Below are 17,635 nucleotides of genomic sequence, written 5' to 3' on the forward strand. Positions count from 1 at the left end.
AATTGACACTCACTACTCCTTTGTTTATCTGTGTTGGATGATAAGAATTACTCGGTCTGTGTATCAATCAGTTGATTGTCATTAATGGTCTCCCTCTTGACACGACCTCCAGCCACCAGCCTCCAGTAACCCCTCATCACCTCACCGTATGTGTATATTTGTTACACGATGAGAATTATTCGGTCTGAGTATCAATCAGTTGGTCCTCAGCCAGGACCCTCACCCTAGGTACACTGATTGTCATTAATGGTCTCCCTCTTGACACGACCTCCAGCCAACAGCCTCCAGTAACCCCTTATCACCTCACCGTATGTGTTTATATGTAAGAAGATGAGAATTACTCGGTCTGAGTATCAATCAGTTGGTCCTCAGCCAAGACCCTCACCCTAGGTACACTGATTGTCATTAATGGTCTCTAGCCTCCAGTAACCCCTCATGACCTCACCGTATGTGTTTATATGTAAGAAGATGAGAATTACTCGGTCTGAGTATCAATCAGTTGGTCCTCAGCCAGGACCCTCACCCTAGGTACACTGATTGTCATTAATGGTCTCTAGCCTCCAGTAACCCCTCATGACCTCACCGAATGTGTTTATATGTAAGAAGATGAGAATTACTCGTTCTGAGTATCAATCAGTTGGTCCTCAGCCAAGACCCTCACCCTAGGTACACTGATTGTCATTAATGGTCTCTAGCCTCCAGTAACCCCTCATGACCTCACCGAATGTGTTTATATGTAAGAAGATGAGAATTACTCGGTCTGTGTATCAATCAGTTGATCCTCACCCTAGGTACACTGATTGTCATTAATGGCCTCCTTCTTGACACGACCTCAAGCCTCCAGATAAAAAATACCTTATATTTTTGGTATAAAGAAACACCAACATTGTAAACCAAAACCCTAAAAATATAATTTAAACTTGTAAATAATGTAATATTTAAAAAAAAACTCTAATAATAAAATAATTCTTATAATTGTTAAAATCGGGACCAGAGCCTAGATTGATACAGCTAAGGTTGCAGAATATTTACTTATCTATAGGCCTATATATACAATCCAATGTATGTTTGTTTGTCCTTTATGGACTCCAAAACCGCTCGACGGATTGTAATGAAACTTTCAGACATTATTAAGCATTATTCAAGGATGGTTTGTGTGAAGTTTGGTGCAGATCCGTCAAAAGGGCTCCGCCCCAGTGGCTCTGGAGTGTCCCATGTTAACCTTGAGTACTCATATTTAAATGGAATCAAAGAATCTTAACAGCTAGTTTAACTAAGCAATTTGATTGTGTGATGTTCAATAGCATTAAAAAGTTAATAGGTTTACTAACAGGGTACAGCACTATTATTTTTTTAAATTTATGACAACAGCTAATTTCCAACCAAAAGGTGAGTGAGCGTAGCGAACGATCTTCAACCTGGAGGCGAGTTAGCGTAGCGAACGAGCTAACCTGAAGGCAAGTGAGCGCAGCGAACGAGCTCCATCCTAAAGGTGAGTGAGCGTAGCGAACAAACATCAACCAGGACGTGATTGAGCCATGCGAACGAGCTCATCTTGAAAATGAACGAGCATTTAACATAAAACCATATTAGGACAGGACGACGTCTGTCGGGCCAGGTAGTTTCTCAAATAAATTGCACAATCTTTGAGTTCGGTATATAAACCTTCCGCATGGTTGTATAAAAATATAATAATATTTAATTTGTTTGAGTCAGCTGTGTGGAATAAACTAATACACTTGAATGCAAATATCCTAATAGTTGCAGTATCGAAAGTCAATGATGGGAAACTATAAATAGTAGGCCTAGCTACCTTTTTATACAAAAATAGTGGTATTAGACTAATTACAATAAATTATCACTAAACCGTATCCGGAAAAAATGTAATAATAGTGTTCAAATTAGTTCTCTTGGATTTGTAAACAGTGTAAATTCATATAGTTTTGAATAAAAAAATACGTATTTTTAAGCCTAATCCAAAAAGCAGTTTTAATTTGTTGACAAAAACAAATTAGTTAATTCAAATCGGAACACATTGTAGTTTTCCTATTGTTTCTGTAAAATTATATCAATAAGACTGCACTTTCAAAAATCGCAGTATTAAGCCTAGATTGATACAGCATCGGTTATCGAATCTTGCTTCGTTCCATAATCAATGTTTTATGTATTAACAGGCAATATAAAATAGATTTAAGATATTTACGCATAAAAAAGTAGGAAATTATTTTAAAATACCCCCGCCGCAGCAAACCTGCAGACTTAGCGAATTTCCATTTGCCTGATTGGATTTAAACTTAAACGGGGTGTTAGCCCGTCCTACGTACGGGAATTCAGTAGTCAGTTAAAACCACGTTAAAACCGTGTACAATTCAGATCAGCTAGTTTACACATATAAAGACAAAGTTTCTTGCAGTTTTAATGTGAAAAATCATCTTGTAAACAAATGTTGTGTTACCAAAAATGTTTTTATTCCATCATAGATAGGTACAATATGCATTTTATAGATACGATATGCATTTTAAATCCGATAATTTTACAATAAAACAGCAATTCTGCAATTTTTACGATGTGAAAAGCGTTGAAGTGAGATTTGCAGCCGATTCGCACAGACGCACACTGATTATAAGTAGCCTTCAGTAGAGAAAGTAATAGTCAATTGAGAAGTGTATAGACCTAGTCAACGATACCAACTTCCATAGCATACCTGCCTCTTCCATAATTATTATCACCACAATACAACTACCTACTATACACAATTTCTAGTAGGTCTGAATAGAAACGACCTAAAATAAAACGATAATATCCAATAAAATTCACAGTACACATAATTTAACTTTGGTGTCCTAACATCAAAACTAATCGTCACACCTATCCTTTATATCAATTTCACTGCATTAATTTCTAAATAAATAAGTGTAAACAAAGAAAAGTTAAAACAATAACAGTTTGTTTTGAAACAGTTGTTTGGTCCAAATAACATTCATTTGAAAAATATAACTGGTCACATGTAGCAGGAATATAAAAAGTAAACACGCTAGTAAAGCTAATGACGTAATTGTCAATGTTTATTATCCATACCGTTTAATACTTTAATACTTTTCAATGAAATGGCGACCATACATCAGTTCTATCCTTGATAATTACCCACCCTCAGAATAAATGAATAAATTGATTAAATACATTGAATAAATGTACATCGTTATTTCCCATATTAGTTAATTTAAACTACAATATATTCATAGTTGAAATAAGTGATATTTTCACGTCTGGGGGCGCTGTTATAGGCACCCCCAAACGTAACCACAACTGAAAACGATTTCATAAAAGGATGGTTTGTCTAATTGCAGTATCCTAGGTCAATGTTGACGTTGTGTTCAATCTATATCATCTATCTGTTTATCTTTGTATAAAACCACAGAAAACATATTACTATAAAAATAAAACCCGGCTGAGATTGTGGTGGTAATTTAAAATCGTGATTCCTGATTATTCTTGATCTTCTTTTTATGACATCAATATTTCCCAAACAAAGTTAAAGCAGACAAAGATTAATTGTAAACAAAAAGCTACCATGAAGAATTAAAACATGTAAACATTGTTATTTTTTTCTAATCTTTCCTTGAAAAGTGGAGCAGTAAAATAATTTGCATTTATCCTTTTTTATTAAGACTCGTGTACAGAGCCTCGATTTGTACTGTGGTTTAATTAATGTTGATTAAACTATTTTAAACTGTGGTCTAATTATCTCTACTAATCTTACTTATTTCCTATAATCAATGACAAAATAAGAGTAAATAAAATAACCTCATAGTTCCATAGTTTATATTTAACCAGCTGTGAGTTAAAACAAATTATATTGTTCTAAAACAAATCAAAGATTACAAAGATTGCTTTAAAAAATAATATGAACATCCTAGTATTTTACTATGTATATTTTATTAATCTGTCATCCTCTTATAAAAGAATTGAACGTATCAATGATTAGCATTACACATAGTATGAATAAGTCAACCCTAAGAATGTCTTTACATTTTTATCCAAATGCTGAATTTGTGACACAAAAACTGAATGTTTACAGCTGTTATGTTAAGCAAATTATTTTATGCCAAAAGCTAGTTTAGAATCTTAGCGTCGGCTGCTAGACTTTTTAAAAATTAAAACTTAATTTCTAAAAAACTGGGACCCTAAACTAAAATTATGGCTTCGACATTCCCTAGTTCTCAAAATTATCTTTCATTCAACACAAAAATCATGAAAATCCGTCGAGTGGTTGATTCAGAATCGTGAAATAAAAAACCACTGTATCGTTTTAATATTATAGATAGATGTCTCCTTAAAATATCACATTTATTCCCTATTTAAACAGAATTAGTTTAATGAGTACTTAGGTTTGCTGCAGCAGGGAGGGTAGTGTTTTAATGTAAAATGTTAAAAGGTACTGTGGTTTAGTACGAAATCAATGCATTTTCCAAATTTGATCAAAATATGTTCATAAACAAGCAAACTACAACAGTTGACTTATTCTCTATAAGAATAACATGGGAATTTTAAAATTACAATTTTTTGGAATTTTCTCCGTAACAATTAGGCGCATAATAACGCTTCAATATACTAAATTATTTTTTTTAGCTCTACAAAATGGTTTAAAAAGAAATTGTGAAATTTTGTGTTTTTAGGGTCAAAAATGGGAAAACCCTATTTTTACCCCATAAAACCCCCCATAAACCCCCGTTCCCATAGTCCGATCATGCTGGTTCGCGAACTCATTCAAGTTTATCCCGCCCTACACCTTCAAACCAAATTTTAACAAAATCGGACAAAAATTACTCAAGTTATCGTGCGGATGGACACATATATATATATATATATATATATATATAAATTTGAACGAATGGTGTTTTTGGCCTCTGGGGACATCAAAATGAAAAAAAAAATCGGTCCCGGGCCTAGGTCTTACCATGAGACCTACGGTAATAGCTACTTCCCTATAGGGAAATTCGCTAATAAAAATACTTTTTAAAAATGCCACGTTTTTAAACACACTAAAAAGTAGAAAATAATTTATAAATCTGTGGAGGGAATAAATACTTGTAAGATTTAAAACGAAAAACGTGGGGCGCATGCCCTAGATAATAATAGTTCAATCGGTGAAGGTAACTGTTAATTATTTTCTATATGGGAAATTCACTAAAACATATTGTAAACATTCACATCAATAGAAAGTACTGTAATAGGAATTCATTTCCCGCAAACCTTATCTCTTGTAACGTTGCAAAGTATGAAACCTGGACACAACTTCCGTTCCCACGATTGATTTTATAATTTTTCAAAACTGTAAAGTTGGCTAGCTTTGTTATTGGTATGATCTTGTTGGGTTTGACCACATACAATAGACCACCATAATGGTATATTCTCTGTGGTTTAAGCACGTTTAAAGCCTCGTTTCCACTAACCGAAAAATTCCGCTGAACATAGTTCGCGAACATAAAAAACGGACGAACATTCCACAATAATTAGTCCGTAGAACATGTTTGACGATAATTTTCAGTACCTCAAGGACTAATAAATCAATGTTCGCTTATAAGAGATCCGAGCATATAGTAGTCTAGTTGGTGATCTTGTGTTGTGTGGAAATGATGAGTAAATCTACACACAGTCGTCATTATTTAGCGTGCATAGCAATAGCTTATTTGCTCGCGTCCACTCGTTGGAGGCAGAGACCACTGTTTGGAGGAACAAATGAGTGCAGAACTGACAGCGAGCTGCTTATTCACGAATTTTACAAGGTTGTGTAATACGGATTTTGAATTACTTAAATCACTGATTGGATTGGGCCAACTATTTCGAAACAAGATACTAACTATTACAATGCTATAATTAACTATAAATAACCAAATTGATACGGCAATAAATAATTAAAATACCCCGCCGCAGCAAACCTACAGACTTTCATTTGCCCGACTGGGTTTCCAATTAAATCTTTTAAATAACATTTTGTTTAACAAGCACCTAGGTTTGCTGCTACATGGAGGGTATAAAGTAGGGTTTTTAGTAGAATATCAATAGCGTAGTATAAAATAAGTTAATTTGCTAAGTTAGATGATCAAAATATAGCCTATCCGTAAACAAGGAAAACTACAACAATTTACTTATTCTCCATAAGAATAGCATAGCAATTTTAAATTTACGATTTTTATTTTTTTTCTTGTCCAATAACCGTAAAAAAACATTTCAATATACTAAAATATTTCTCAGCAAGTGATTAAGTACCATGTGGGCCGAACTTTTGATTACAAAATTAAAGGCAAGGTGTTACTAGGTTGTTAACAGTAACTTTTAACGTACAATATGGCTTTTAAGCTAACACGTATTTTCTGTAACAAAAAATCATATCTAGCATAAAGAATATCGTTTGTAAAAATATACAAATAAGCACTTTCCTTTTGTAAGGTGTGGAAAATTCCTTGTAACCGTTTTAAGACTACCACCTCGCACTCGCTAGCAGTGTGGAGTGTAGGAACTGTTTATGACGATTAGATTTAGGTACATTAAGGTAGATTAAGGTATCTGCAAACCTAAAACCCCGTGGGAAGGGAGGGAAACAGGTCTGCGACGTAGGAAGGGTGACGGAAGTAGTTTAGGCTTGCTGTTCTGAGTGTGGGAACTGTTTATGACGATTAGATTAATGTATCTGCAATCCTAAAATGATATGGGAAGGGAGGAAAAAAAGGTACACGATATAGGAAGTGGTGAAGGAAGTAGTCAAGGTGAGCTGGCCGGAAAGTGGGAACTGTTAATGACGAGTAGGCAGGTCCACGACGTAGAAGGAGGTAAAGGAAGTAGTAAAGGTGAGCAGTCTGGAGTGTGGGAACTGTTTATGACGAGATTAAAGTATCTGCAATCTTAAAATGCTATGGGAAGGGAGGAAAACCGGTCCATGACGTAGGCAATGGTGAAGGAAGTAGTAAGGCTAGCAGTGCAGAGTGTGAGAACTGTCTGTGGAATGTATGTATCTGCAAATCTAATATGGTATAGGGAAGGAGGGCAAACAGGTCCACGACGTAGGGAGTGGTGAAGGAAGTACTAAAGATGAGCAGTGTGGAGTTTGTGAGTGAATTAATGTATCTGCAACACTAAACTGCTTTCAGAGTTTAAACTAATGATTTTCCCGAGAAAAGCACGGTCCCTAGGTACTGTGTAACATTAGATGTTGGTACTGATGGACAATGTGACTCAGCAGATGGTATTCCTGAGTGTGCTGATGCCGCGAGAGAGTGGTCCATCTATCTATACACTCGTCCTTCCAGCATGTATACCGATAAACCTTGGCTCACTGACACAGTCACTAGGTAGTGTAAATGTTATAATGTGTAACATTAGATGTTGGTACTGATGTACAATGTGACTCAGCAGATGGTATATCTGAGTGTGCTGATGCCGCGAGAGAGTGGTCCATCTATCTATACACTCGTCCTTCCAGCATGTATACCGATAAACCTTGGCTCACTGACACAGTCACTAGGTAGTGTAAATGTTATAATGTGTAACATTAGATGTTGGTACTGATGTACAATGTGACTCAGCAGATGGTATATCTGAGTGTGCTGATGCCGCGAGAGAGTGGTCCATCTATCTATACACTCGTCCTTCCAGCATGTATACCGATAAACCTTGGCTCACTGACACAGTCACTAGGTAGTGTAAATGTTATAATGTGTAACATTAGATGTTGGTACTGATGTACAATGTGACTCAGCAGATGGTATTCCTGAGTGTGCTGATGCCGCGAGAGAGTGGTCCATCTATCTCTATACTCTCGTCCTTCCAGCATGTATACTGATAAACCTTGGCTCACTGACACAGTCACTAGGTAGTGTAAATGTTATAATGTGTAACATTAGATGTTGGTACTGATGTACAATGTGACTCAGCAGATGGTATATCTGAGTGTGCTGATGCCGCGAGAGAGTGGTCCATCTATCTATACTCTCGTCCTTCCAGCATGTATACCGATAAACCTTGGCTCACTGACACAGTCACTAGGTAGTGTAAATGTTATAATGTGTAACATTAGATGTTGGTACTGATGTACAATGTGACTCAGCAGATGGTATTCCTGAGTGTGCTGATGCCGCGAGAGAGTGGTCCATCTATCTATACACTCGTCCTTCCAGCATGTATACCGATAAACCTTGGCTCACTGACACAGTCACTAGGTAGTGTAAATGTTATAATGTGTAACATTAGATGTTGGTACTGATGTACAATGTGACTCAGCAGATGGTATTCCTGAGTGTGCTGATGCCGCGAGAGAGTGGTCCATCTATCTATACTCTCGTCCTTCCAGCATGTATACTGATAAACCTTGGCTCACTGACACAGTCACTAGGTAGTGTAAATGTTATAATGTGTAACATTAGATGTTGGTACTGATGTACAATGTGACTCAGCAGATTGTATTCCTGAGTGTGCTGATGCCGCGAGAGAGTGGTCCATCTATCTATACTCTCGTCCTTCCAGCATGTATACTGATAAACCTTGGCTCACTGACACAGTCACTAGGTAGTGTAAATGTTATAATGTGTAACATTAGATGTTGGTACTGATGGACAATGTGACTCAGCAGATGGTATTCCTGAGTGTGCTGATGCCGCGAGAGAGTGGTCCATTCATACACTCGTCCGTCTAGCATGTACCTGATAACAAGTGCTTAATTCGCTTCTTCCGCTACTCGGTAAAAGGTAGGATGTCTGTCGATGCAACATCCGAGCATTTCTTGGAACTGGTGACAAAACTGACAGTTTACAAACTAGGCTACTAAAACATTCGCCGAACCAAAACATTATTAGACAACAAAACCTAAATTTGTATTAATTACTTAGGCCTATATATTTGATGAAAGATGTTCACCATTGTTAAAGTAATTATAGATTACTAACAGTTTTTAAAAGTAGTTATACAGGAACCACCTCAAAAACGGTGCGGCGGCCACGGTTTAACATAGCGATCACGTTTCACCTTATTTAAATTTGTGGCCGCTATTTACACCTTTACCCACTCTATTGCTATTTGCTATAGCAAAACACAAACAACAACAGAACCAATATGCAGCATTAGCAATCGTTGAGAGATCTTTCATGTAATTAAAGAGAATTTCTTTAGGCAGGAAGAGGTTCCGGAATTGCGTTTTCTCTTCAATCGCGATTTGATATCAAGACATCACAATATTTCTTAACCATTGTAAACTGAAAATTTGAAGGAAACGCATTCCTTTCCCGTGTCACAAGTAAGTACACTGTTACTCCCCAGTATTGAACAGCGGGTGTAGCGTATAGTGGCTATGGTGAATGGTGTAGGTTTCTGTGGGCGCCCCCATGGTCGTGTGTCGTGGGAACCTTGTCCGTTATCCGCCTATAGTGAATCTATCAATCACGACCATTACAGAAGCAGGAGTGGTCCGTATAGGCTACTAACTATTGTTAGGCCCTATTGCATGTTGAATATTAACCTAGTTAAACCATCAGTTGCAGATTGAGATTATGTCTACCAAAGCAAAGGTTTTCACGAGGCATTTGACATATACGAGAGATACGATACTGGATGCCAACTTCGACCACCATAATTGAATACCGTATCGGTACAGTACGTTGTCTGCCTGGTGCCCCCTTGGCCGTAAGCCACCTGTCTCGGGGTCGGATTTCACGCCACCCTCCTCCCCCACCTACACCCTGCACCGACCACTGCCAACCTGTTGCTTACACGGCATGCAGTGAATACATAAATAAACGTCATACATTTCATGACATTCCTTAACATTAGGGAATTATTGTTTATTTAACTTGTTTTCAAATATTACACAAACAGAAGGCCTACATAAAGTATTCAAATAGTAACTCCCAGCCGTAAATATTATATTTTAATTTTAACTAGGTTTCTCTTGTGGTTATAAATGAAATAGAAATAATTCTATGTCCAACTTTGTTGCCAGTTAACTTATATATGACAGTTAGGACATTAAACATTCTTGTTTGAGTAATCTATATGTATAAAAGGCAAAGCCCTCACTGACTGACTGACTCACTCATCACTAATTCTCCCACTTCCCACTTACCTAGGAGGCTGAAATTTGGTACACTGATTCTTTAGGCATTAAATAGGAAAACTAATTGGTTTTTATTCTGATCGGACTCTCGGGCTCCGCCCCAGTGGCTCTGGAGTTTCCCATGTTAACCTAATGAGTGTACTCATATTTAAATAGAATTAATGAATCACAACAGCTGTTTCAATTAAACAAGTTGGTTCTGTTCTATGATGTTTAATAGCATTAAAGTTACAAGGATTACCAACAGAGTGCAGCACTATTATTTTTTTAAATATTTGACAACAGCTAATTTGAAACCAAAAGGTGAGTTAGCGTAGCGAACGAACTTCAACCCGGAGGCGAGGTAACATCATGCAGGGAACATTTTTAAATGCTAAATATATTAACAGTTTATGGTCAGTTTATTTTAGACACTATTATGATATTTTTAAACAATAAGAAGGATACAATTTTAGAACAAGAAACACACCATTACAACACGCGAAAAAAGAATGAAATCATACCCACTCACCATAGACTTGAATTTTACACAAAGAAGCCGTCTTACAAAGGAGCAAGTTATTTCAGAAAATTGCCAAAAGAATTAAAGTGTCAAATAAACAGTTCAAAATTTAAACTAAAACTAAAAACTTACTTGGTTTGCAAAGTATTATAAGTAGTGGCGAACTACCGGTTTTACCCCACTTTAGGCGTTTTTTCCCATAAGAATAACATGGGGATCATTTTTTGGCCACCAATTCCAAAAATCCTGATCTTTGTCTACAAATCCCTATAAAATTGAAAAAACCTTATTTCTTACTCATTCCCCATAAATATATTCGATATCAAGCTAAAAAAGCTATTTCTTACATTTATTGACCCTTACAAGTGTAAATGTAGAGTAGTGGCAAACTACGGGTATGACCTCACTTTAGGCACGTTTTTCCCATGTTATTCTTATGGGGATCATTTTTTAGCCACCAAATCCAAAAATCCTGATCTTCGCCTGTACACCCCTATATAAATGTTCAATACCATTGTATAACTTCATTACTATTTCAAATCCATATGCATTCACATGTATATTCTCAAAATCATCAACTTGACAGTGCGAGGTTTGTACGCGAACTCGGGCGCGCTCCCGGCTCATGACGCGCTCCTGGTCGTGCTCCCGACCTACGGTCAGGCTTCTCGTCTCTAGTGGTCTAGTCCTGGGTGGGTGACCTCCTGTTGAAGTAATTCTTAATTTCTAATCTAAATTTTTAAAATTTTAAAAATTTTGAAATTTTCGAAAATTCTATAAATAGAAGTGACATTCGGTTGATATTTCATTCTGGACCATGAGGCCCACCTGTCAACACTGCTCCATGTTGCTCTCCACCAAAAGTAACCTGATTCGCCACTACAAGGTAATTCATCAAATGAAGGTGAAACTGTGCAAGGTTTGCAATTTAATCTGTGATAATAATGCGGCTTTAAAATCACATATATTACAAAATCATAAGACTTGTAATTTCTGTAAAACGAATGTTGTTGGACCTTTTAAAAGACATGCCAATTATTGCATAAAATGTCCATATACAATGATTAAATTTGTCGGTGAATCGATTAGAGCTGACCTTAAAAATACTCTTCAGTCTTGTCCTCTGCCGATAAAATGGACTTTAGTAAGGAGAATCAAGTTTATAAAATATTCAATGGATCAAAATGGGCAATTAGTTAATGAAAAAGAATGTATTGCAGATTTTAGAAGCCTTACTACCTTAACTATTGAGAAGAGAGATTTAAAGCCTCAAATTGAAAATGCACTTTTAAAGATTGACGCTTCCATACACAAATATCAAGCCCAAGGCAGTGGATGGATATATGACCATACTAAATATTGGCAGCTGCATGTTTACAAGTATAAGCCCCTAACTCCAAAGTTATATATCCCCACACCAAAAAGTATTCAATCAAAACATAAAGAGGGCAACAATCACAGGCCAAGCAAATAATTACAAAAAGGTCTCGTTGGTTTGCGATCCACATAGGTCTACAAACAACACATAACAAGGTAAGATCATCAATGAAATATTATAAGTACCTACATTCTAGTACAGCAATCTGAAACCTGTAGTAGTTTTTAAAATGTTGAGCACAATAAGCAAGCACCCCTGTATGTTTTGCCATACTGTATCGCCCTTCAAGAGGCAACTCAGCCGCACATCTATAAACCCAGAAGGAGACGAGACAGTCGGCCGACAATGTCTCCGCAGAAAAATCGCCTTGTGGACGATGCTATGAATGAAACAGGAATACTGTATGTCATTGGTGAGATTTCTTGTGCGGCTTTGACAAACTTAACTCACAAACAGAAATCGCCCAAAGCCCCAAAAAGATCAAGTGCAGGCTGGGTCCAGTGTCTAACCGTCAAAAGTCAGCACGGCTTTAATAAAAAATAACAAGATAAATAAATTTCAATCATTTTAGGCTAATTTGCTAGAAATAGTCTAAGCGAAGCTATTGGATTTTAGAACAACAGTTCAGGAGTACAGCCCACTATGTATTATTACTTCCTTTGGACATGTTAAAGAACATTTTAGCAAGCATAACTGTTCTATATGAAATGATTGCTAACGTTTGTACGTATATACTGTATATGTACGTCATAAGGAAAGTAGGATGGAGTGAAATTCGATTTAACATTAGCAGTAGTTAACTTATGCTTTATAATTATCTGGAACAGGAAACTGATGTTGAAAACAGATTTAACAAAACATAGCCTAGAAACTATAAATCAACTTGAATTATTTGAATTATTTTTTGGAAGCTTTGATTGCATGGGAGAGGGTAAACCTACTCAATTACTAATTATAGTTTAGGGAGAATATACTTTGCCATGTCCAAAGACAGATTACTTAATCATTACTTACAATGATGAACACGCACCAACTTAACTTAGTACACACTACATTATGTGTAATTTGACATGCAAAGAGAGGGATAAAATGTCGAGACTGACCAATGTTTTGGGTTTCTTGGTCAAATCTTGCTCGCGCCAAGGCGAACTTAGGGCAGGCTTGAGTACTCTCCTCTCCATCTGAACACAAAGCACCATGTCACAGACACATACATAGAACACTCTTACACAGAACAACAAACAACGGCAACAACAGACGACGGGTACACATCGCGATCGCACATCTCGGCCGCCGCACAGTCACTTCACTTCGCTATGAATGAACGGACGGAGTGAGGGGAGGTTGCCCCCACTACTACAAAACATGTGGCGCGGTACAGTCTGGGCCACAAGTGGACCCGAGATTCAATGGACTATTTACTCTGCTAATCCAGCCGAGTACAGCCAACTCCGCGCCACGCCGTGACTCTCTTTCATTCATAGTTCGTTTCGCTATCTCACATTACAACAGCACATATCAATGAGTTACTCACTCAGGTCTAAACTAAACTGGACCGTTTTCTCGCATTGTCATGTTGGTAATGTTTATGCTTTGGAAATTTAATGATTTTATTGTTCTTCCAAATGCATTATACATTGTAGGCTAAATATAATCTAAGTACATAATGTTTATATCAGCAATCCAGTAATTTAAATCGTTTGTAATAATCAATACACCACTTAAATATTTTTCCTACAGTCACCCGACAAAGTTGGCTTCCTTGTACTGTTTATAGTACAGAAAGCTGCTAATTGCTGTATATTTATACTTTGCCGTACGGTTTATACTTTGTCGTACGGTTTATACTTTGCCGCACAACAGGATTCCAACGAAACAACACAAAACAGCGTGGTTCTATTATGCACGTAATCCGTGTACGCTTGGAAATAGGTTGGCAACACTTAAAGATAATAATACTATGAGCAGCTGATTGACTATTATAACTACGATTTAACCTGTCATTTCGTGTTTATAGTTTCGGTATATCTGAACTTTCTGGACTTTTCTTTTAAACGTTTTTAAAACATTTCTACGTACTTAATAAACAAAAAAATACATCTAAAGAATTTTTTTAGGCGCGGAAACCACTTCAAATTGCAAAAACATACGGAACTATATTCTCAAAACGCGGAGCACATTTCTTGCCGAGGAAAATTAGCGGAGTGATACGGACCGCGGGTACTACTTTCTCTAGTGCACCATTTGTGTTGCTGTTGAACCTAAAACGTGTTGTATAGTGTTTGAAAGACTAATTATTTATATGCTTTATAGTGACTGTAGGAAAAATATAATGTGTAACACGAGTGAAAAAGGCCTTTGCTGCACTCGAGATCATTCCGCACTCGCCTGCGGCTCGTGCGTAAACATTGCTCTCGTGTGCAGCAAAGTGCCACTTTCACCACTAGTTACACAAATAACTATTCCATAGAAAAAGCCCTTGTTAAAACTGTAGCTATACTGTATTATTATTTCGTCTAGTGTGTTGCATCATTGACCCGACCAGATCTGGCCGCGCGCACAGAAACTTTTGGACAAACTATATTATGGTTGTACCTGAACTCGCCTATCAATTGGGCAGCTATCTCTATCCATCTACTATGTATCTATGTTTCGAAACTCTCTCTCGAAACTCCGTGGGCATGTCCCTGAGGTCAAAACAATACAAAATATCGTATATGCCCTATCTATTTATAGCTTCGTTTTCCGTCTGTCTGTGTGTGTATGTATTTTTTACATAACTTTCCATAACTTTGGAACCACTGAGGTACCAGCTTCAAACTTGGTACGTGAATGATGACTAATAGGAACTATTTTCTTGCAAAGCATCAAGTTGTTACCTTTAATAATTTTAAAATGGTGGCCATTTTCATTTTTCAAAGCCTAGTAACTCAACAGCCATAGGATTCATAGAAAAAATACAAATGACACAAAGGATGGGAAATTATTTCAATTTACAGGAATGAACCATTGTTATAGGGTCATAACAGAAATAACGGAAAAAATTTCATTTTTATAAAGGACAAACCTGCTAATTTATTGAATTTGTGCAAATTTTTTGTTTTAACTTCAGAAAATGTTATTTTTTCCGTTACTGTAGGCTATTTGTGTTATGAACCTGTAAAAACTAAGCATTTCTGTAAAGTGCATTAAATTTCAATCCCTTTTGTCATTTATAACTTTTTTATTACAAATCCTATAATTTTAGCGAATTTCCCTTTTAAGCCCTGTACACACCGGAGCGATACTTTATCGCTGGAGTGGCGCGATACTATTCCTAGAATTTTATCTGCGATACTTGGGCGATAATATCGCAGCGAAAAGCGGTGCTTCCACACTAGAGTGGGAAAGGGACGCGCGGGAAAGCCAGTACACCTCAGAGCGTAGGTTGCGGTGATTGTGAGACTCTCTAGTTGTTATAAAAGTGTTGTTTTATAGTTAGTGTTTGTATACTGTACTCTGTGTAGTGTGTAAACTTAAACCTATGACATCGTCTGACGAAGAAGATTTGCTGTTACTAGCCGTGCTAGAAGATGAAAGAGCAAGGAAAATGTGGGTACACGACATCAATAAAGAACGGTTGCAATTTGGCGAGTACCATACATTCATGTCCCAGTTGAGAAAAGATGAAAAACGATTCTACATATATTTTAGAATGAATTAGGAATGTTTTACGAGTTACTGAGTTTGATTGCTGGCATTATCGAAAAGGAAAGTACCCACTACCATGAAGCGAGTGCTGAAGAACGGCTAGCAATCACTTAGGACTGGTAGATATATTTTTTACTTAATTGACGGATCAACTCAGTACCTAACATCTCTCTATTCCGTCTAGTCTGACTAGCAAAACCTCTTAAATGCTGTGCTGTAGCTAATACAATATTGTATGAACTATTAACGCAGTAATTTGAATCATCATCAAACCAGTATTAAATACTTTATTCTGTCAGCAATCACCCAACTTAGGATTGACAGCGGCACTGGAAAAACTATTGTTATTTGTTTAAGTGTTAAAATAATTAATAAATCCAAGATGTGTGAATGCTTGGGAATTCTATTGTAAATTCTTCAGAAAAACTTAGCTTGATAACAAATAATAAAGACGAACCCTATTCTAAATTTCTAGTTGCTAAAACGTGATTTAATGAAAAGTTAACATGATTTGCTATAATACAGTTTGTTCTTTTCTGTAAATGTATATAGATACATTTTTGGTAAAATCTCATACCTTTATAAATTCTATATAAAGTATCTTTAATTTTCATTTGATACATCATGTAGTTTTGTAATACTGTAGTTAGTTACTTTTTTGTTATTAATGTTACTTGACCTGAAGGTACCAGCATCGTTGGTTTAAGATCTTGTAAAATAAAATCAAGAAAGTCAAGAAGCACATAAATAAAGTAGTGTTTTCTTACTTGAAAATTGCAGAGAACAGAAGAAACTGAGTAGTTCATAGTTTGGCCACATTGGTATCGCCGCGATACAGCGCTGCAAACAGTGCATGCAGCGTTACCGCGATACTATCGCTACGGTATCGCATTCGCCTCGGTATCGCGTATCGCGGTTCGCTCTGGTGTGTGCGGCTCCATAAGCCGCCATGCTATCGCACGGACCACTGGTATCGCAAGAGAATTTCCAAGAAAAAGTATCGCGCCCGCTCCAGTATCGCACGGAGTATCGCTCTGGTGTGTGCAGGGCTTTAAGGAATAAGCCCTGTACACACCGGAGCGATACTTTATCGCTGGAGTGGCGCGATACTATTCCTGGAATTTTATCTGCGATACTTGGGCGATAATATCGCAGCGGAAACAGGCGCTTCCACACCAGAGCGGGAAAGGGACTCGCGGGAAAGCCAGTAGAGGTTACTCAGAGGAGCTTAGGGTGCGGTGGTTGTGAAACTCTCTAGCTGTAAACGTGTTGTGCATAGTTAGTGTTTGTATACTGTACTGTGTGTAAACTTAAACCTATGACATCGTCTGATGAAGAAGAAGCTTTTCTGTTACTAGCCGTGCTAGAAGACGAAAGAGCAAGGAAAATGTGGGTACACGACATCAATAAAGAACGGCTGCAATTTGGCGAGTTCCATACGCTCATGCCCCAGTTAAGAAAAGTTGAAAAAAAGATTCTACATATATCTTAGAATGAATCAGGAATGTTTTGACGAGTTGTTGTGTTTGATTACTGGCATTATCGAAAAGGAAAGTACCCACTACAGTGAAGCGATTAGTGCCGAAGAACGACCAATCACTTTAAGCAATCACTTTAAGACTGGTAGATATATTTTTTAACGAATTTACGGATCAACTCAGTACCTACGATCTCTCTAGTCCGTCTAGTCTGACTAGCAAAACCTCTGCAATGCTGTGCTTGTTGCTAATACAATATTGTATGAACTATTAAAGTAGCAATTTGAATCATCATCAAACCAGTATTAAATAATTTTATTTCAGAAATCACCCAACATTGGATTGACAGCGGCACTGGAAAAACGATTGTTAATTCAAATCAAATGTTTAAGAGTTAAAATAGTTAATAAATCCAAGATGTCTGAATGCTTGGGAATTCTATTGTAAATTCTTCAGAAAAACATAGTTTAATAACAAATAATAAA

The 17,635-nt window shown here is 36.9% G+C and overlaps 1 protein-coding gene across 3 annotated transcripts in view; it reads right to left on the minus strand.

Moving 5' to 3' along the window:
• Positions 1 to 17,635, minus strand: part of LOC128983159 (protein c-ets-2-B) — a 215,696-nt gene that overhangs the window by 137,647 nt on the left and 60,414 nt on the right. For 2 of the 3 annotated variants that reach the window (XM_054402337.1, XM_054402336.1), the window contains exon 3: positions 13,086 to 13,163. The exons of the other annotated variant lie outside the window; for it this stretch is intronic. In XM_054402337.1, the coding sequence (XP_054258312.1) occupies positions 13,086 to 13,163 (78 nt within the window). The remainder of the gene's footprint in view (positions 1 to 13,085; positions 13,164 to 17,635) is intronic. 3 annotated transcript variants of the gene reach the window in all.

Source organism: Macrosteles quadrilineatus, unplaced genomic scaffold (assembly GCF_028750875.1).
Source record: "Macrosteles quadrilineatus isolate MER2022 unplaced genomic scaffold, UCM_ALF_1.0 Scaffold_1__1_contigs__length_201487025, whole genome shotgun sequence".
Taxonomy (NCBI): Eukaryota; Metazoa; Arthropoda; class Insecta; order Hemiptera; family Cicadellidae; genus Macrosteles; species Macrosteles quadrilineatus.